The 21,795-nt window shown below is 31.8% G+C and overlaps 1 protein-coding gene across 1 annotated transcript in view; it reads left to right on the plus strand.

Annotated features, from left to right (window-relative positions):
• Window positions 1-21,795, plus strand: part of LOC148305465 (uncharacterized) — a 75,343-nt gene that overhangs the window by 46,793 nt on the left and 6,755 nt on the right. The window contains exons 6-7 of the mRNA XM_088266655.1: window positions 4,217-4,433; window positions 21,271-21,376. Coding sequence (XP_088122781.1) covers window positions 4,217-4,433; window positions 21,271-21,376 — 323 coding nt within the window. The remainder of the gene's footprint in view (window positions 1-4,216; window positions 4,434-21,270; window positions 21,377-21,795) is intronic.

Here is a 21,795-nt window from a genome sequence, read left to right on the forward strand (position 1 = left end):
TTTTCTTAAAAATGTCAAAGGAGGTGAGACGCTTCGAATTCTGTAATCTCTGCCTTCGTTGGAAGCTATTTTCGCGAGATGTGAAAAAACATTAAAACCGGAGGTAAATATCCTAAAAGGTTTATCTTGTGTGTTGTTCAGCATTCACATACGCTGTTTCCTTTTATGGGTACATGTCTAGAAATACGAGTATAGTAGAACCTCGCACCATAGTACGAGTGCTGAGTTCGTCCACGAAATTTTGAGGTTTTATAAAATAAAAGGTAAAATTGTTATGATACCCATGAAAAAAAAATTGTATGTGTATTTCATGACAAAAGCTGTTTTATTAATGTTACCATTGTAAACTACTACTGACCTTTATCCCCACCCAATGGTGCAAAGGGAACTGCGTCAAATTAATTTATTGTTCGTTTATCATGCGACGGAAAGGCGACAAGTCCTGCGCTTCATTACTAAATATCAAATAAATATTAGAGTGAAAAACCTTTTATATAATCTTTTTACCCGCCTGAGAATCGAACTCGGGATCGCCAGCATGGCAGCCAAATGTGCTAACCACTACAGTATGGAGGCGGATAAAATTAACTCATTGTAATATTTTAACGATTTATCCATAGGGCTAAAAATACCGAACATTTCTCAAATGGAACGGAAGCCCTGTTGACTCCAGATACCAGTTCTGCTTCTCCTGATAGTGCAGTGTGCGCTTCATAACAACAGCAAATGCAGAAAGTCTTCCTCAACGCTTGAGTTATTATTAATTATTAATGACCAACCCCTCTCGATCCTAACACCGAAAATATAAAGAAAGAAGCAAACCTTTTTTGTCTTATAAAACGTACGTTAGCAAAGAAGAAAAGTAACTCCCATTTCAAAAAGAGATTTATTCAAATCATCGTAATTCCCATGAATATATATTTCTCTGTTATGTTTCGAAAATGTTCAAAGAACGAAGGAAGTTTCCAAAATTAGCTTTGTTTTTAATTTTTTATGCTGGTGGCATACAAAATTTTATTACGTCGAATACTCTGGCGAATGTGCTAGGAAAACTTGGCGATCATCGTTTCGCTTTCCTGCCCCTTTCATCGATTAGGCGGTCGGTAATACATTTACATCACGAGATTACTGAAATATCTGCTTTTTTATTTCATCTCACGTTCACAATAGATAATAAAATGTGCAAATTTCAATTTTGCACGTTTTACTGATTCAGTTGGTTGTAAGATATTACTTTACAGCAATAAGCGCGCCAATGTATGTGATTTATTGTCTAAGAAGTTTGGTATTATAAATAAATAAATCTTCTGTAAATCGGTATTGGTCGCCTTACACATAGTGGCGAAAAATAAATTAGTCTTTGCGATGAGATCAATGTATGCAATACGAAAAAAATAAGAAAATAACACAGCGATGACGATTGATTTCAACTAGTTACCGTTTAATTTTACATTAATGTTTTATAATTTCTTATTTAATATCAAATGGCTCCGGTTTATCTTATAAAAATGAGATATTTATAGCTTGTTTGTAAATGAGATAATATTTTCATATCATTGTTTTGTTTCCCGAAACGAGTCTTGAAAAACCCGTATTTTTACTGTAAGTAAGTGTTCAAGTGTGTAAGTGCAAAAAATATCTAGTTGATTTAAAATTTTTAATGTATTTCAAATCTAAAAAAATGAGATTATCGTTTGTATCTGTAGATGGAAAAATCAATTGAATATATTTACTTACAGTCACATATAAATATTATAATAAAATAACAAAGTCATAAATATTATTAAAGTATAATAACAACAAAAAAGAACAATATTGGGATTGTTTTTATTTTATTTTTGTATGAAATATTTTTGTTGTTGGATATAAGTAAACACAGTTGACACATAAACAAAAAATAACAATTGTCAATCGTTTCTTATTGTAGAACTATACTTTTAATTCTCAATAGACTTAATCTTATCTAATGTAATATATTGAATGTAGGTTAATAAACATGTAGGTTTCTACGGATAGTACTTTTAATCTAATTACATAAGTTAGCTCTCGAGTAATGTATGGAGTTTTAAAAACCCTCGGGAAATATGGATGTTCGCCCAATTAATCAATTTCTTCTATCCAACTGAAACGTTGTTGTGTTCCCCAGTCGCCATCAATTATACACGAAAACTTGATTACTAATCCAATTAATCCAAATTTATTATACAGATACTTCTATTATAACTTCCAAGGTAGAATCATTGCAGGAACTAAAAGCTCCCGTATCAATGGTCCACTCTCTTAGCCGCGGTCAACGCACTCGGCGAACGCTTCCACATATGAATTATGTACTCGTTTTCTTTTGTTTGTGTTTCGTTTTTCTCATTTTGTTGCATCGCAGTACTGTACTTTTACTTTTTATGAATGCTTTAAATACCTTGTTATTGGACATTCATTAAAAATATATAAATATTAAAAATATATAATAACTTTCTCACAAGTTACCACGATGCGTTCAAACTAACGGCATGCATAAGTGTTACTTACCAATAAGACAGGGTTACTATAAATACCCTCACTTCCAGCGAAGAAATAGGAATAAACGCATTTTAAATTGATTTATTATAAAATTTCGAGACATTTGAAAATATTTGATAAGTGTAGGAATGGAAACAAAATTCTTAGTTTTCATATATAAATTTTTATTTTTTATGTTTTTTGTATGAAAAGTAAAAAATGATTTGCATTATGACGGTCCGAACTATGTTTACACATATTTTAATTTATGAAATGATACATTTACAAAAATAAAATACGCAGACTGAGGTTGTCAAATTTTTCGATATCTTTTTTCCTTGATGGTGCCTTTTATCCATCATTTCGAAGATAAACTACAGAATGAATTACTGGGTGGAATCGTAACCAAAAAGTTCAAATAAAAATGGGAACTATCTAACACTGACATTCCAAATGAATAGACAGTGCCTCACCTAAAGAAGCATTGTGGCCGCCGCATTCAGACATTTTTATTAATGCTATCCGCTTCCTAGCTAGATATTTTTTTGCCAAGAAAATACCGGCAGTTAAAAATTATAGATGGGGATATTCATGCGTCGTACTTTTTGCTCTGTTATTCTTTTTACTCAACTACAGCAGTAAATTATACTTTCATTTAAACTTTATTTTTCATAGTGAAAAATAAGTAGTGTACGTTTTTAAATAACTTTTTTCAAATTCAATGTTATGTTTTATCAAAACATGTTTGCTTGTAGAATTGCATACGTTATGATTCATTATCAAAAGATCATCGCAATGAATGTAGTTCATCTCCAATTTCATTTTAACTTTAAATAAATAAATAAAATGTTTCTTTCAATAAACATTCTAAACGTGAAATGATATCCTAAAATTGGGTGTGTAACATTTCCTCATAGTAATAACATTCTTTGGACACACTATTTTTTTTCATTTATAAATGTTGTTTGAACCGTCTCAGCATAACTACAATGAACATATTGAGATATATTTTATAGATAGTTGGAAGGATGAATAGAGTTCTGGATCAACTATGGATTATCTCCACTTAAGCGGATATAATCCAGATTTGTAAACAAGTATTAGGACACACTCAAAATATTGTAGATCACATAAACTCGATCCTAAGAGTGGTTAGTATATATCGCTCACTCCTTTCAAGAACGTCATAAATCAAAAAACTTGATTTTTCAGGAGAACGTTTTTAAAGTTTGAAAATATAACACAATGTATTAAAAATAAATATCAAGCTACTTTTTGAACTTTTTACTGTGCAACACATCTTTTTAGGTAAAACCTGAAGGTTTTTTTCTCCATTTGAAAAATATTAAGTATATTTAAAAAAAATAATTAAACAATACCATTTTTTCAAAATGCAAAAACAACAATTTCTGCTTTGTAGCGGGTAAATATTAATTTCATTAATTGATTCGGCAGTCACTTTATGGTAAAATTTAACCATTTTTAATTCATGTTTTACTTAGTAAATACCACTATTATAGTAGTATTTACTAAGTAAAACATTAATTGAAAATGGTAAATATTAAGTTAAAAATATGCCTCTTTTGCTGGGATATAGTACATTTTCTGGGCATTCCGAAAACACCCACAACTGAAAATTGACGATTTTTGACTTATGACGTTCTTGAAAGAACTGTGGAATTGTATGGATGGGGATGTCTAACGTTCCGGTTTCCGCCAGATCAAGCTGGGCGAGGGCATCGAGCTGCTGGAGGAGCAGGTCCGCGCCGTGAAGTGGGCCGACTACCGCAAGCTCACGCGCAGCCTGGCCGCGCTGCTGTTCAGCCCCGCCGAGCTGGCCACGTGTTCCGTCACCGGGCAGCGCTGGAGCCGCGCCGGCCTGGAGGAGCGCCCCACCAAGCCGCCCCTGGACCGCCACAAGGTGCAGGCTATCATATGTGAGTAATTTTTAAAATATTTTGAATATTATATTAATCATATCAAACCATTATCCGCACCCCAATGGTGCATAGGGCACTGCATTATATAAACGCAGTGTTATCTTGATCGTTAACACACAGAGGAAAGGTGGTCAGCCCTCCGCTTCAAGTACCAGTCCAGGGTAATATTGAATAAATATCAGAGTGAAAAAATCACCTATATTTATTTGACCCTCCCCTGGGAATCGAACCCGGGACCTCCAGAATGGTAGTCGAGCGTGCTGACCATTACACTACGGAGGCGGACGTTTTAAATATTAAAAGCAATTAACTTTTTGGATCATGTTGATATAAAGACTTTGTGCTTTGTGTGTGATTGTTGAATTTATGACATAAATTATAAATTAAACCCTGAAGAGGGCAACAGGTTGTTGCCGAAACTAGTTGGTTTAAAAAAATGTGAGTGGTCAAAACACAAAGTCTTTTTATTTCTCAAAATAATATATTTTTAAAATTATTATTATTTTCTTAGTTATTAAGTTCGGCAAAGTATAATGTGATATGTAATAAATACCCGAGTTCCAACGGCAGTTTTCATAGTTTATTTTAAATTGCTCATTATAATTACAGCTATGTATTACTTTACTAAATCAAGTATCAGGTGAATGGAACCGATGCACTAGCGAAAATGAAAGGGTGAGGTGTTCATATCAAGAAAGTTTGTTCTTAAACTATTCTTATTAGTAGCATATTGCCTAGAGCAGTAATTCTTAACTTCATCCCAACCAACATCGTACACAAATAATTCTTTATTCCTTTCTTAGACTAAATGCCGTCGCAGTTGGTTATCAAACTCTAATTCTCAACTATGGAAATGCCACTCTCACATTTCAGAATGGATAAAAATATAATTGAGTATTGTTTTTTGACATCTCATCAAAGATGAAGAATAATATGGAAGTTTGGGCATTTACGGGGTTGAACACCGTCATAGGCTGGTTTAAGTGATCACTTTTTTGTGTGATGGTTTAGCGATTCAAGAATAATGTTTCAAAAATTGGTTCACATAAGTATATAGAACTTCCAAGAATTTGAGTAGTGTGGTTTTCAATAATGGGTAGAATTGGTGAATGTTACATGTGTGTAAAGTGATCACTTAAACCAGCCTATGACGGTCGTCATCCCCGTAAATGCCTAGACTTCCATATTCTTCTTCATCTTTGATGAGATGTCAAAAAATAATATGAAAATAACTCCTGTAATTGGAGATAATCCAGATTTTGTGAACAAGTATTTGGACACTCAAAACGTTGTAAATATTATTTTATTTATTTATTTATTTGAAAAATTTACAGAACAGTTACAATTTTAATGAAAATCACTTTTACAGAACTACTTAATTTTTTTATATTTTTTATTTATTGTACAATACAGTAAACCCCCCCTATGACGTTAAAATAGGTACCGCGTTATCGGAGTGGACTTTATATGTGGTTAATGTTTTTAAATTGTATTTGAAATGTTTTAAAATTGTTTTTAAATTGATGATTAAAATGTCAAAATACAATTTAAATCATTGACTCATATAAAGTACCCTCTGATTACGCGGTAACTATTTCAGCGTTATAGGGGGTTTAACGTATTCTCCTTGTCTATTATGTACAAGGACTTATAGCATATTTAGTTTATATACTTTAAAAATTATAGTGGATGCGTATAGTTAATAATAAATGAACAAGGTTGATTCCCTAAAACAATTCAATAGATACAACAATACAATGGACAAAATGGATTCAATATCTTATTTCAATCAAGATCTGTCACATAGCCCATTTATGTTTGTCTTATTTTTGTTTGTTATATTTTCTAAATTTCATATGTGAGTGCAACATATACCTACTTGTCTCATTTTTTCTGATCAATTATGGGGCCGGGTATCGGTAATAATAACTCGTAATTAGGGGACAGTCCGTTCATTCATTATGTTTGTCTTATTTTTGTTTGTTATATTTTCTAAATTTCATATGTGAGTGCAACATATACCTACTTGTCTCATTTTTTTCTGATCAATTATGGGGCCGGGTATCGGTAATAATAACTCGTAATTAGGGGACAGTCCGTTCATTCAACAGGTCGCTACAACAGTACAAGAACAAGTGTGTGCAGTCTCCTCTGTGTCAATGCCATAAGTGATTGGGTCTTATAACATAAACTTAGAGAATAGTACGCCACGCCACTCTTGTCTTCTCAAACATTATTCGCCTTTTCCACATTCATAAATCATACGTATCCGCCGATTATTCCGACTCCTGACCTGACCGCTTTCAAGTATTTGACATACTCGATCATGCCTAGTTTTCCTCGGTCTTCTTCTACTCATCTTTCTTACCGGTTCAGCGTTTGAATAATGTAATTAATATTTGCAGCGTTGAATTAGATTTTTTTCAACTTTGTAACTTTTGTAACGTTTCCAATAAATGTCTACCCTTATCCTTGGCTAAAATAAAAAAAAACGCTTTGCACGCTAGTAACTTTTCGTTGAAGGATAAAATACCATTATCATAACCGCGGGACGTGAGGTTTCCGAAAATTACGTTCCGATAAATAGCAGTTTTCATCCCTCGTCCGACATGAAGCATTACGTGTGTTTCCTCGGAGGAATTCTTATCTAGGATGCAAAGTCACTTTTTCCATCGAAATTCTCCTGATAGGAACAATGAACGAAAAATAATCGTTTCAGCGATAAATATATGTACTTAGGCCTAATATCGGTAGAGATGACGTCAACAGTAAGCGTCGCACACTGTCTTATTTTTATTTTCACTTGTATATCCGTTACGAGATGTTATCAGCATCCTGCGAAATTATTAAGGAAGCAACTTGTGATTTTGATATTGTATAAAAACGGATGGCTGGAAAACCCCCCTACTGAAGGGGATGATAGGATAGAAGCGTGATATGAAACCGTAATAGTGAAGCAAGTGAAAGACGTACACAATGAGATTTCGGATATTATTTTCTGTGCGAAAAAGAAATGGGTTGATATTAATTTTGCACTTTGTACAGCTTTCGGAAGAACGTATACAATATGCTCACCGTTGTCGTAACGTACACAAGGTGTACCGAAAACATCGGGACTTTATTTCTCAAAATAATCTTGGTCAATGACCAATGAATACACTACTGTCGAAAAGCTTCTTTTTTTGTTGTCCAAAATGGACTCTGAGGTGTGATTTCCTTCACGGTTATGGTCAATCCACAGTTACGCTCCCAGTGTTTAAATCAAAGAGGTAAAATAACTGTACAGAGAACTGAAAAGATTTTACGAGAGCATTTTATAAGTGAAAGTTGTGCAATGCAAAACTTTCTCTAGTAATACAAATATTTTTTAATTTAAGTTTTACTTGGTAAATACCACTGTTTCTTAAAATCTATTATGACACGTGTTTCCATGCATTCAGCATAAAACGGTGTTTGGAAATAACGCAGAATGCATGGAATCAGGTGGCACAATTTACCCAGTAAAGCTTAAATTGGAAATAAATAGATTTCACTACAAAGTGACTGCCGAATCAAAGAATGAAAATACAAATAATATTACAAAAGACGGTTAAGTATAGAAAGGACAAATGACTTATGTGAACTTGCCCTCGTGCGTAATATGGTAATTTTTATATTTCCAAAGGTGCCAGGTACCTGAACACTATATACGCCTTTTTTCTTATTTTTTTTCTTAAAATCCATTGACCCATGTTTCGATGCATTCCACATCATTTTCAAATACTATAAAATGTTGCAGAATGCAGCTAAACACGTGTCACAATAGATTGTAAGAAATAGTGGTATATAGCAAATAAATATTAATTAAAAATGAAAATATAAATGCTGTTTGGATATTTAGTGTTCAGGTATCTGACACTATAAACGCAAACAGTTTAATGCTGTTTTAAGGTAATGTGTGTACTTTTACAAAAATATGATAGTCGTTTTGTTTTCTTAACATAAAGTGGCTAATTATTTGATTTCATTATTTAAGTCGATGTATTTAATCAAAATATACGGGAATAATACAAAATAATTTTAGTCAACAACAAATATTGATATTTCCTCTACTTGAGCTAGGTATAAATTTAAACAAATAAATATCCCTTTCCCTGAAATACAATTCCCTGAGAAGCGCTAAGAAATACCGGCAGGTGTGCGAAATTCAATGACTAGATGTACATATGTACATGTGTTTGATACTTACTGCGGTGAGATATCTTTTTAATTCGAGGTATAAACATAAGTTAAATATTCATCGTTTGAGAGAAAACAAAAAAATACACGAAACTAGATTCATTATGAATTATTTCATTTTTGTTCAGCATATTATTACGATTATCTAATGAAAAAAAAGTGTTTTTGCTATTTCGTATGTGAATATGATCGATACGCATTTAGATAATGATCATTACTTGGTTTAAAAGAACGTGGTATTGGACAGAAATGAAGCTCATATAATTTGATTTTAGGGTTTGGTATTTTTCTGTCGGTGAAATCTTTGCCAGTTGGATTACTCTTTGACATGCCTATCCCATCCATCAATGTTGAGCACGAATCTCTTTAAAAAACTTGCAACTAAACTCTTGCATGATTGTAACCGTTTTAGCTAATTGGTGTTTTAATTAAATGAAATATATATTACAATTAACGTAGATATTCATGGTCACTGTTTATTATGTAAATACACATTTTTTGCACAATTTATATTTAAAGAAATGTTCCGTTCCATAATTAAAATATAATTTTGATCACTAAATTATTTAGATTTTTTAAAATCACTACAAATGTTTTATTATAACTTAATAATAATGTCTACTGATTTCAAAGCTAACCGCTTAGTTTTTTTTCAAGACCGATTAATACTAAGCGGTTAGCTTTGAAACCGGTAGACATTATAATCAAGGTATAATAAAATATTTAGTGATTTTGAAACAAAGTTATATTTTAAATACACATTTTTTGGTTTAAACCCTCTATCATTTCATCCTACCGACCGGCCACTATTCTACTGAATAAATAAGTGTAGGCTGTCCAACAGTTGTCAAGAATAATTTGGACAGACTTAAAATATGATAAGTATATGAAATTTAATCTTCAATCGAAATTCGCTTTTATAATTTCGTAAAATTTGAACGTTGCACTTCCAATTTTCACGGTTGAAACGTTTTACGAGATACCATGTAAAAAAACTATGCTAAAATAATACTTATAAGAAATATGGTGGATAGGTTGCCATGGATGACAAGGTTGCAATTCAGGATATCAAAAGATAAAATTTACTATGGCACCTTAATTTTATTTCAGAAATAATTTTGAAAATTAAAGTTAACAAAAATTATTCACCTAGCCGCTGTACGCATATCTCGTATTGCGTATTGTTAAATGAATGAACGTTTTTCCCACTTTTTGCTTTTGTTATTTCGAAATCGTGTTTAAAAAAAAACGTTAAAAGGAAGTTCAGTATATATAGATGCGGAAATAATACAAATATCTCATAAAAAAAACTAATCTTAATATTTAAACAGCAGAATATTAAGTTTTAGGTATACAACTCATAAATTATTTTAGTGTCCGCTCACAACAGAGAAGGAGAACTTTCTAAATAGCTTAACACAGGCAGGAATCCAACTCCCCGCCCAAGTATCCACCCTTATTTCTGAACCTAATTCTAAAATTGCATAATTTGTCATAATTTCTAAAATGATAAAGCTAAATTCATTTAAACTATGAAAAAAATATTAATTGTTATAATTTTTTTATGTAAATAAAAATAAGTCTTGACACTGGCAGAAACACCCTCTCACCGGATGACTGCCAAATAAGTAATAATAATAAACAAACATCAATAAAATAAGTCCTAAATTTAGTTAATAATATATAATTTTTAAAAGATTTCTTCCCCCTTTTCTTCAATTTAAATTAATTTTTAAACTTAAATATGATTTCTAGTTAAATACTTTGTTAAAATACATTTACTTAAATATCCAATAGTTATAAAAATGTAACGTTTTTTCGGCTAGTTACTCGTTACTTTTGCGATAATATTGTAGCGCGCTCTTGTGTCGAGCTATCATTATGCCCCATTGTGTTAATCAACCATCCTCTCACAGCATCTTTGTTTGCTGACAGCTTTATGCCTGTTTTCTAATTAAACCTTATTCCCCGCCAACAACGTACCGAACTAAGTATGCCAGAAAATAAACAACGTAATAGAAAACTTGGCGCCACATTACAAGATTGGACGACCATATTTATAAAGCGGTTGATGTGTCTTAAGTTAAATTTTTTAAAGAATATTCTCTAGTATATTTTTGAGATTCAAATATTTTTTTGTTGAAAATTCTATATGACTGGAAACGTCGTTTTGCCAATTGATTTTATACTTATTAAAATGTTGCCTTTATAATTTATTCGTGGAGTTTAATGTAAGACTTATTTTGGGACAATTTCATAACACTCTCCTTATCATTCATCGTTCACTTTGTGTAATACAATTTCTTAATCTTACATTCATTTACATGTACAAATAAAAACACACTTACGTACTAACATATTCATAATATGCAAACTACAATAAAAAGGTAAGATACAACATCTTCAATGTGTTCAAATACTTGTTCACTAATCTGGATTATCTCCAATTATAGGAGTTATTTTTTTTATTTTTTGACATAGATGTGACACACGTGTGACATAAGTTATCATTAAAAAAAGTAAAGCGTAAAGTGATCACTTAAACCACCCTATGACGGTCGTAAGCCCCGTAAATTTCCTGATTAACATATTCTTCTTAATCTAAATTGAGATGTCAAAAAACAATAAGAAATGCGAGATATATTTGAATTAATGAACTAGCTAAACGATAATATCATTTATAGTAAACTCCTACTTGCAAACTTCCTTAAAAATGTGTTATTTTCATTTAAATCATAGAGATTCATCCGGGGTCGGCTTTTTGATATAAGGGGGCAAAATGTCAAATTTCTATATTGAGATGTCAAAAAATAATAAGAAAAAGTGAAATATATTTTTATTAATAAACAAGCAAAACGATAATATCATTTATTGTAAACGCCTACCTACAAAATTCCTTAAAAATGTGTTATTTTCATTTTAACCACAGAGATTCATCCGGGGTCGGCCTATTTTGATATAAGGAGGAAAATGTCAAATTATGGGTTTGCAATATATTAAAGATAATTAATTTTAAATATGGTTAATTTGACTCACTCTATGTGTATGTATATTATTGCGAGAACGTGTATTATGTTAATGCATATCTTTTTTTAAACTAAGTTTAAGATAAACTTAAGCTATGCAATGTATCCAATATAATATAATATGGGCAATTATATTTGTGATTTCGTATGTGGGAGGCGTACTTAATGGTATTATAAAGATGAACAATTATTTTACAATTTGTGACAATGCTAATAATTTTAATAACAAATACGTACGTTACAATTATGATGGTACAATTCATAATTCGTAGGAGTTGTTACAGTTATGGATAGCGTTACACGTGCTAGTTCAACATCGTCTATGGCTATAGGTTTAATATTAATAATACACATGAAAACCTTGCAATTGTATTTCCCAATAAAAATATAAGGGGTTTTTCTTTAACAAACCAAAATCCTTAGATCGAAATTTCGAAAACCGTCTCTGACACTTGCAAACGTCTAAAATATCTCCTAATACATCACGAATGTTTTTAGTGTCAACCATTGCTTTTAATTCTTCTTCTCCGTCTTAATCCTCAGGTTTAAACTTAGGGTTGTGACCCTTGCAGAAGCAATGACTCTTCTCCAGTTATCCCTTGACTGCGCTGCACGTAGCGCTCCAACCACTGAGGTGCCTGCTGCTGCCTTAATTTTATCGGTCCATCGTGTGGGGATCTTCCTCTCCCTCTCTTTCCCTCCAGGCTACCGATCACAACTAGTCGTTCCAGGCTATCCTCGTTGCCACGCGCAACGTGTCCAAAGAACTGAAGAATCCGTCGGGTACAGATATTGGCCAGAGTCAAGCCATCCAAGCGTAGTTCCTGGCGAATGGACTCATTGTCACTTTTAATTATTTTCTAAAAATACTTACCTTCAAATTTTGAACGAATTCTTCACTCTGTTCAAATTTATTTATATAAAATTGGATTATGGAATTTAAATCAGTTATTAAATCAGTATTAGATAGTGTATATTTAAAATAAACACCAAACGCGATTAACTACTAGAGCGGCCGAAGCGTTATGGACAGTAAAAAATGGAACACTAAAAAAACGACATTCATGCCGGGTATTAATTAATATTAAAACTTTTAAAATTTTGTTTTCAAATAAAAGTTGAAGGAAAAGTGTAATGTGGAAATAATTTATTCGTGACAAGCGGACATTCAGTTTATTATAAATTATAAAATATCCACGTTTTACATGCACTTTACTATCAGAACGTACGAATAGACTGACGTATTGGGTTGTAGCTAAGGTAATAAAATGGATGTGTATAATTAATAAAAGCTCTGCTAGTTCACTCTATTGGCCGAATGTGCTTGTAACATTGATTCATTCATTCTTTCAGTGAAATATGTTGATTGATGCGTTTAACCTTACGTTCCTTCGTGGCTTTACAAATTATAACTTTTCAAGCTTTTTATAAGAATATTAGCAGGAATTCTCGTCATTACATTGGCTTAATGAATTAGCACGTAAACCTCCATGCGAATTAATTTATTTTTAACGTTTTCCATTTGCATAATTCCTATAAAGCAAGGAATGGTGGTGGCTTAATAAATATACAGAGGAGATATTAAAAAATCATCATGCCTCTTTTATATTCCCTTTCATAAATAACCTTTTTTCTCTGAAAATAAACTGTTTGATTAAAATTATTTTTAGAATATACATTACTTAATCATCATACTGCGTTTTCCCCCCCGTAAATTACCATAAATTTGGTTATTACCATAAAATTGAGAAAAAAACCTTGTACATATTTTAAGGAAGGTAGTGAATAAGTAGAATGCTTCTTTATTTATGTAGCTTAACTTAACTTGCTTCCTTGTATCTTTCAAAACTATATGGTACATAAGTTGAAAAATCTAATGTAAAATGAATGGGCAGTTTATTATTTACCTGTATCTTTTCGCTCGACCGTTTGTCCGTAAACGTAGAATGATGCATAATGTTGATGTACATATCCATCCCTGAAGACGATAAGGTGCTTGTAGAAACCGGTTGAAAAAAAGTACCAAAAATAAAAGTTGTTAAAAACAAAGTATAATTTATAAAATTTGCCACAATATATCGACAAAAAACGTTCAATAAATCATATGTTGACGTTTCGATTTTCCTTAAAAAAAACAGACGTTCTGAAATCATAGTCAAAAGAAAGGTCAGTGGCGTGTACAGATAATAAATTGGGGTAGGCAGTAGAGGTAGATAGTAATGTAAGCTAGGCACTAGTTAGTAAGGTAGGGTAGGTAGTGGTTGCGTTTTTATATGTCACGCGGGTAAGTTAGGAAAGGCACTGCTTTTCTGCCTATATGGAAAGCACGCCCCTGGTAAAGGTATATTTGTCACCTGGTCATTTATTGTTTTTTTATCAGGAGAGTTTTTTAATCCGTTTATTTCCAGGATTTCTAATCTATCATCATATTTTACCTCTACTGAATGTTTGTAGGAATTTAACGGTAATGTAACGGTTTTTGTTATAAAATTCGTGATTTGAGTCAATTAGGTAGCAAGCGAAAGTGGAGTTTCCTTTTTTTTATTTCTCCAACTTTGGAAGTGCTCGGTAATTCTTATTTTGAATGATCGTCCTTTTGCCCCGCGTATTCAGCATCGCATGATTATTTAAGTTTATTTATTATTTTGTACCAAAAAAGTTGGTGTGCGAAAAAGGAAAATGAATTATGACACGATGAATTATTGTTTTTCAGTGGAACGGTACGCGAATAGCAATTGTCTCTTGATTGCGTGGAGCATAATAATTACCTACCCACTTGCTCTCCAAACAATACTTACGGTCCAAATTGTTATCGCTTTGTTTTCTATTCACGTTTGTGAGGGAAGCGGAGGCATTATGTGGAGGGCGACAGTAATAATGAGCCAGTTATTATATGGTTATTACATCTTGAATTGGATAGTGAAATTATTTTCTACCCTGGGTGGCTTGCGGCAATAAACGAACCAGTAAATGTACAAAATTAACTACATACTGTGTAAGTTCAAATTAGTTAAAAAAAACATGCCCAATTATTTTCCTTTTTTACTGTAAATTGGTTCCGCACACGTAAACGTTAAAATAAATTCAAATATAAAAATTAAAATATCCAAAAGGTATCTATGAAAAAACATAAGAATGGCATGGAAAGATTGAAAAAATATGTTTTTTTTTAACATAAATTAATTGAAAAAAATATTCGACCTGTAATTTGCAGTTATTTATGTTTAAAACACGGATATAAAGAAAACCGTAGTTTTTGTTTGTCTACCGATTTTAAAGGAGCAAATATGTAGTTACGTATATAACCATGTCGGATCATAATATGCCCCATATTTTTTTCTTCTAAATATTTAATATAAAAAGGCGCATGAAGACTATTCTAGTTCAATAATTCTATTCATTAACAAATGATGACAAAATGTTTTATTTAATAGAATTTTTCTGTACTACTCATTTCCCATTTTTTACTCTATGGTTGTAATGATTAAAATAATTTTTCATTAGAATTTCTATTGTGTTCACCGCCTCAAATATTTATTTAAATTTAAATGGATCTCGGTTCGGCTATATTTACGTTATGAAATGTTAAAATATCCAAGAAAGTAAATGAACCTATCGGATATAAAAGGCATTAGCGTCGTTGGTAACATGGCGAGTCCTCTGTAATGAAGTAAATACATAAGCCAACTTTGCGGTCCACTTTATTTAGCCGCGGCAACTGCGAACGGCGAACGTTACCAATCATAAATGGATAGCGGGATTCGTCCAATGCTTTTGCGTAATTTGTTGCTGAACTCAAACAAATTAAACTAAATTACTTATTTATTTATTTATTATTTTATTTTATTTAAATTACGTCGTAGAACTGGCTTGACAGTCAAACAAGTAATGGCCTTGAGCTCTTGAACACTGTTTGAGCTCTAGGTATAGTTGCAGCCGTTGATTGGTGTTAGTATTATTCTAAATCTTTGAGTATTTTTACATTATTCACTTTCCTCATTGAACTTCTTCTTTAGCCCTCTGTCCTTCACTTCTAAATATAAGCCTCTTTCGTATGTATTTCCGTATCCTAGCATTTTTTTCGGTCTGTTGTTGCTTACAGCCAGTTTTTACTCCCCACAGCTTCCATGTCGGCGGACCATCTTTATTGAAGTCTTCCGACACCTCTTTTATTCTCCCAAAGTCTCCAAATTTAAGGGATCTATCTTGTGGGTCTTTTCTTGTAACATGCCCTGCCCATTGCCACTTTAGTCTTGCTACGCGGTTTCTGGTTTCGCTCCTAATTTTTTCAATTCTTATTTTTTGCTTCCATTGAACAAAATACGGTAATTTATAGAATAGATCACTTATTCACGCGTAAATGAAATTGTCCGCCGCTCGCGTTCGCCGCAGCCAAGAATGTCGATGTTTACCCGAGCACTTAGCGTCCGTCCCTTGTCCCGATTGCCCAATTACCCGGAGGCTGTCAAAGTTAAATGTAAAACTTAACGCGATTAATTATTCTTTGTTTATCTACACGACTTTTTCGCTCTTATCCTCGATGTCATGAATACGTAATAAGATGTCGGTTGTTGGCGAAATAATATAACTATCCCCGGTTTAAAAATATAAAATCCAATTTAGAAAGGACACTTGAAGCCCTGATAACAAGTTTTTTACAAATTTTTGTTATGATTAAAATACGTTCTTTGTTTTAATTTTCCGCCATTATCGTTACATTTTTTTGTCGAGCATGAAGTATGTATATATGTTATTTCATCGAGAAATATTATTATCATTGTTATAATAATTATAAATATCAATTTATTTTTATTTCTTATTAAAACCAATTTATTTATTTTCTCTCAGATCCTTTGGCTAGGAACAACGGTATATTGTACGTAAAAGTTCTGTGAAAAAACCCTTGTTTCGGTCGTTTTGTCAAGATCGATGTTATTACGAAAAGGGTTTCATCTGTTATTCGCGAGAAAGACACAGAAGTGCAGGTGTGCGCGAGTAATCCAGTTACTTTTAAACCTTAATGTTTTTCTCACATGTAGAGCGGGGGGTCGTATCATAAAATAACTACTGCTCCGTCGACGTACGAATACGTTTCCAAGCCGAGTGCTTTTCTCGTACAAATAATTAATGAGTAAAGTTTATCTTTTGAGGGAAGTACTGAGCTCGAACAAACTAGGACTTTTTACCTCTCAGTGGCATGTTTATTTAATTCCCCTGTTATTTTTAAGCGGATTGTATAAATATAAATACAACAAGTAAATCACGAGCGATACTCAACAAATTGTGTACTTGTCTTCCTTCTCGTAGCGATTATACATAAATTCACAAATTTAGAGTAAACGTTTGTCAAAGGGATTTATTTTCACGTAAGCGAAATTTGGAAGTGTTTTCAGTATAGATTTAATTTCAGCAGGTTTTAATAATTATAAATGTACTGTATTATATTTTAACTAGTATGTATATTAATGAAAAGACAAAAATATATTTTTTGCATCAATTGATTTTGCCATCTCTAAATTTCAAGTAGAAAATTCGCTGCTATGTGGTGAAATTCCAAAATGATGTTTTAAAAAACGATTTTTTAAACATATTTTAGCTACTAACAACTTACTGACGTACCCACCTAAAGCGGTATCTACTATTCATCTTACTATTATTACACCTATATTTATTGTTAAAACGTTTTTTTATACGGTAAACGAATAACGTTACGTAATATGTATACCGATTCGGGATGGTTAATGAGATAGGCCTTAAAAGTATGGAATATTTGTTGAGGTAGGAAAATACTACGAATATTTTTTTTTCAATCATCCTAAAAAAATTGTTTGACATAATGAGGCCGAGTTCGTTTTTGATCTTTTAGCGCGTGAGTCATGAGCGCCGTTAATTTATTAGAGAAGTAATTACTTCAAAAGGATTTAGGTAAGATATGGGAGGGATGATTCGGTTTATTTTCGTTGAAATGCCAAATTTGTACAAATATCACCGCATACTGGCAATAATGTAAGTGAAATGAGAATTTTTCTATTCTGTGTGTCCAAATTTTATAGCGCCATTTCGAATTTGAAAATATAAAGAACGATCTTTATTTTCCTATTAATTAGTTCCTATCTAGTTTTTCTTTAAAATCCATTAATTTGGAGACCCTAATTTGTTAATGTAATCCCGGCTTTTTAGGGTCTTATTATTTACAGTTTTCTTATGTGCGGTGTGACGAGGGATTACTCTATGTTTATTTAATTGATCCATCATTATTATTTTTACCCAACGGTTCAACTAATGTTTATTCACTAAGTAAACACGGGAGGATGATAAATGTTTGGATTGGAGAATACAATGTTTTTCCCACTTTGTTCGCAAATATTCGAACGCGGGAATGAAAATACGGGTGGGTCTCTTTGGATACATTTATAAAAAAAACGATATTGGAATTATGTTAAGGGCGGAATTTTTTTGAAACTTCATCAAATCCTGAGTGTTACGAGTATTTGCTAGGCACGTCACGTTTGTTTGTTGTTTTAAAGAATCGAATTCTATTTTTGCTACACCTTTTCGCGTGATAGGACAAAAGTATCAATTTCAAGTTTTTCGTAAACACTACTTGATTTCATCGCATGGACGCGAATGTGAAACGTGAACACGCAGAATAATTTGACACGTTCTCTCTCATGATGTATCATTGAACCTCACCAAAAAACACCTCTTATTGAAATGCATATATTTGATTTATTTTTATGTGAAGCGTTTTATGTTGAAATATATATATGTATATATTATTTATTGTTTCGGCATTCACTATGTGGTATGACACGACTGAATGAATAAAAAAAACACTTGTTTTTTACCAATTGAGTATTATATTTTATCACGTCTAGTTTCAGAAGCTACAGATGCTTCCATCTACAGCACAGGTTCCCAAACTTTTTAGTCTGTCCCCTTAAAAAATTCTCGTCAAAGGGAAAATAAAATTGCCAAAATATGCCATCATAGAAAGAGGGAAGGAATAAAAATATATATCTTACTTCTTAGCACTTCTATCTGTCTCTTTGGTCTTCTTATGCCCTGTAAAAGTCTTCTATAACGCCCACAAGGGGGCTTTATAGCCCACTTTGAGCAATACTGATCTACAGGCAAAAATAAAAAAAATTAAATTATATTATCCTTGTAAATGGAAACGTCTGTAGCTTCCGAAACTGATAGTAATAAAATATAAAACTCAAGTTGTACATAAAAAAAATTTGAAAAATTTAATTTAATATTTAGATATTTAATATAGTTTAATATCGATGACGTAGATATGCAGTAAACTTATTAGTAAATATGGTACAGATATTATAAATATGTTTCTTTAAACTAGCTATCCTTTGATAGCTAGTATTTTACTTACTCAAACAGTTCTATATCGAGTCAGTCGGGAATCAATCTTGGAAAATTATTTTCAAGTAAAGCACCCAAAATGTTACATTAATTTTTATATAAATATAAATTACAATAGTGCATGAATGTTGGTCACTAACGATTTGAAATCATATGAGGGTGTTGGAAATGTAATTGGAATCATCAATAAGTGAAGGACTCTCTGATACATTTGAGGAAAAGTGTAAAAAAGTTTGTGAAAACACATGCTGTTTTATAGCTAAAATGTAACTTTGTTTTAAAATCATTATAGTGATTTTAAAACAATGTGTTATTTTCTAATCAATTGCTTCAAATATAAATTACATACTATTTTATTTATAGATTTTGAGTTTAATTTGTAGTGCTCAATTTTAATTTTTATATTGAATGTTAATATCAAACACTGATTTTTGAGTCTACTAAATTATATTTTATTGTTAAAAACACATATATATATTTTTTTAAATCGTTTCGCCTTGTCATGACATTTTCAAACGAATGCCATAACAAGGCAAAACAATTGTTACAAAATTTATTTTTATGTGTTTTTTTTACAATAAGATACAATTTAGTAGACTCGAGAAATCAGTGTTTGATTTAACATTTAATATAAAAATCAATAACTCTTTTTTGGTGGATAAGTTTGGTTCCTACATTCTAGTAATGTTGGAAGTAGTATGGTTTTCTTGAATATTATTTTAGAATATTATGGAGTACGAAATAATATATCCGTGAACCTCACTCGCGTGGGTAAGTTACCAAAAGTGATCTGAAGGGCCTTATCCGGGGTATCTGAATGGAAAGTTTCATATTGTTAGTTTGCAACTTTTCTAGTTAATATTACGAGTATCGAGAAAGCTCACACACGTATGAAACTTATGTACAGTATTCAAAGTAATATTATATTCAGACATGTTTTTAACATCCAGAAAATGGAACGCGGAAAAAGTTTTTCCACAACCCATTCTGTGTAGTTTTATCGGACCAGAAACACAATTTATAAAGAAATAATGGAACAGGGTACCTGAACGTTCAGTTACCGGCCCCCCGACAGTCACTGGCCACTTTTTTTGCGGGAACATTGAGAATTCTGTCTGCTGGATGCATTAAATATATATTTTAATCTATCTTTGTTATCTAATATTTGTTATCTATCTTCGTTCTAATCTATATCGTTTTAAAAAACATTTATGTGAATAATACTTTTTTCTTACATCTCAGCATAGATGAAGATGAGTATGGTAGTCTGGACTATTTTCAGGGCTTATGACCTGTCATAGGCTGGTCAAGTGATCACTTTACACACGTGCAACATTCACCATTCTACCCATAATTGACAACCACACTACTCAAACTTTTGGAACTCCTAGATATATGATCAATCTCATGACACAGTACATATGAGTTTACAACAGCCATATATGTTGGAATGAATAATCTTTCATTTAGCAGAGACTTATACATATTCGCACCGACGACTCATGAATTCTTTTAAAATGAGCTTCCTTAAGTAGTTCTTTAGTTATACTTTATCCACTATAGTTATAGCGTATTTCTTCTTATTTATTGGCGTTTAATTTGTAGAACTCCATTTTAATTCATGTATTAATTGTTAAATCAAACACATATTTACTACTAAGTTGTATTTGATTGTTAAAAACACATAAAAATTTATATTGTGACAATTGTTTCGCCTAGTTGTAGCATTTTCAAACGAATGTGATGATTTAATGGGCTGACGGTCCTTATATGTTTTTAAAAGACGGTCATTTATGAGTTTTTTTAACAATAAAATACAAATTAGTAGACTCAAAAAATCTGTGTTTGATTTCACAATTAATACATAAAATATTCCTTCTTAGTTGGGTGCCCGCTGATCATTAAATATATCCCCTGATTGGATCCTGAATAATTCGTTTTTATGGATCTAAATCTAAACTGCGACCATTTTGAAGTATTTGTTGCAATAATCTTAAGATAATGAATTATTTGTCTGATTTTGTTTCTGTCTATTGTGTTGGTTAGAAAATTAAAGGTTATATTTATACAACTTAATATTCAGCCCTACATCCCTTTAGCTATTACATTACTTTAGTTCTTTTTAAATTTATTTCAAATTTGCACATTTTCTTGTCCCACCGACATTATGATGGATCACGGTGCGAATGACAGTTTTTATTTAATTTCAGCATACGTGAGTCGACGCTTCCCGCTAGTGGAGGTGAGTCGGATAAAGCAGGTGCTGGCATACAAGTGTAAGGAAAACTGCACTGCACTTCGGATGAAAACTGTCAGGTAATAATAAAACTGTCATATAATATTATACGCTCATTAGTTTAATAATTCAAAAGGACATTGACATTACAACATTCCTCACACTTTATGCGGTCTTGTGCTTTTCTATGTGCGACAATTTTTAGTCTGAATCCAGTTTTTCGGGACTAAAACTACTATTTTATTTTTATTTTAGGTTTAATACGGCAACTATCAAATTGGTATTTCAATAAAAGTGCTTGTATTTCTATGAAAGTGCTTATATTTCTACATATTTTACTATTGTCATTTTCGTGTAAAATCAGTTTTTTTTAAATCTAAAAATGCAGGTTAAATTTGATATAATTAAATATCGATCTTAAAGTCAATAAAAGTCGTAGAGAATCGGATTCTCTAGTGTTTATTTTCAGCTTTAAGTTGAAAATGTACATTATTTAAGA

The sequence above is a fragment of the Brachycentrus maculatus genome, unplaced genomic scaffold (assembly GCF_059751285.1).
Source record: "Brachycentrus maculatus isolate JH-2025_06_01 unplaced genomic scaffold, ASM5975128v1 h1tg000274l, whole genome shotgun sequence".
Lineage (NCBI taxonomy): Eukaryota > Metazoa > Arthropoda > Insecta > Trichoptera > Brachycentridae > Brachycentrus > Brachycentrus maculatus.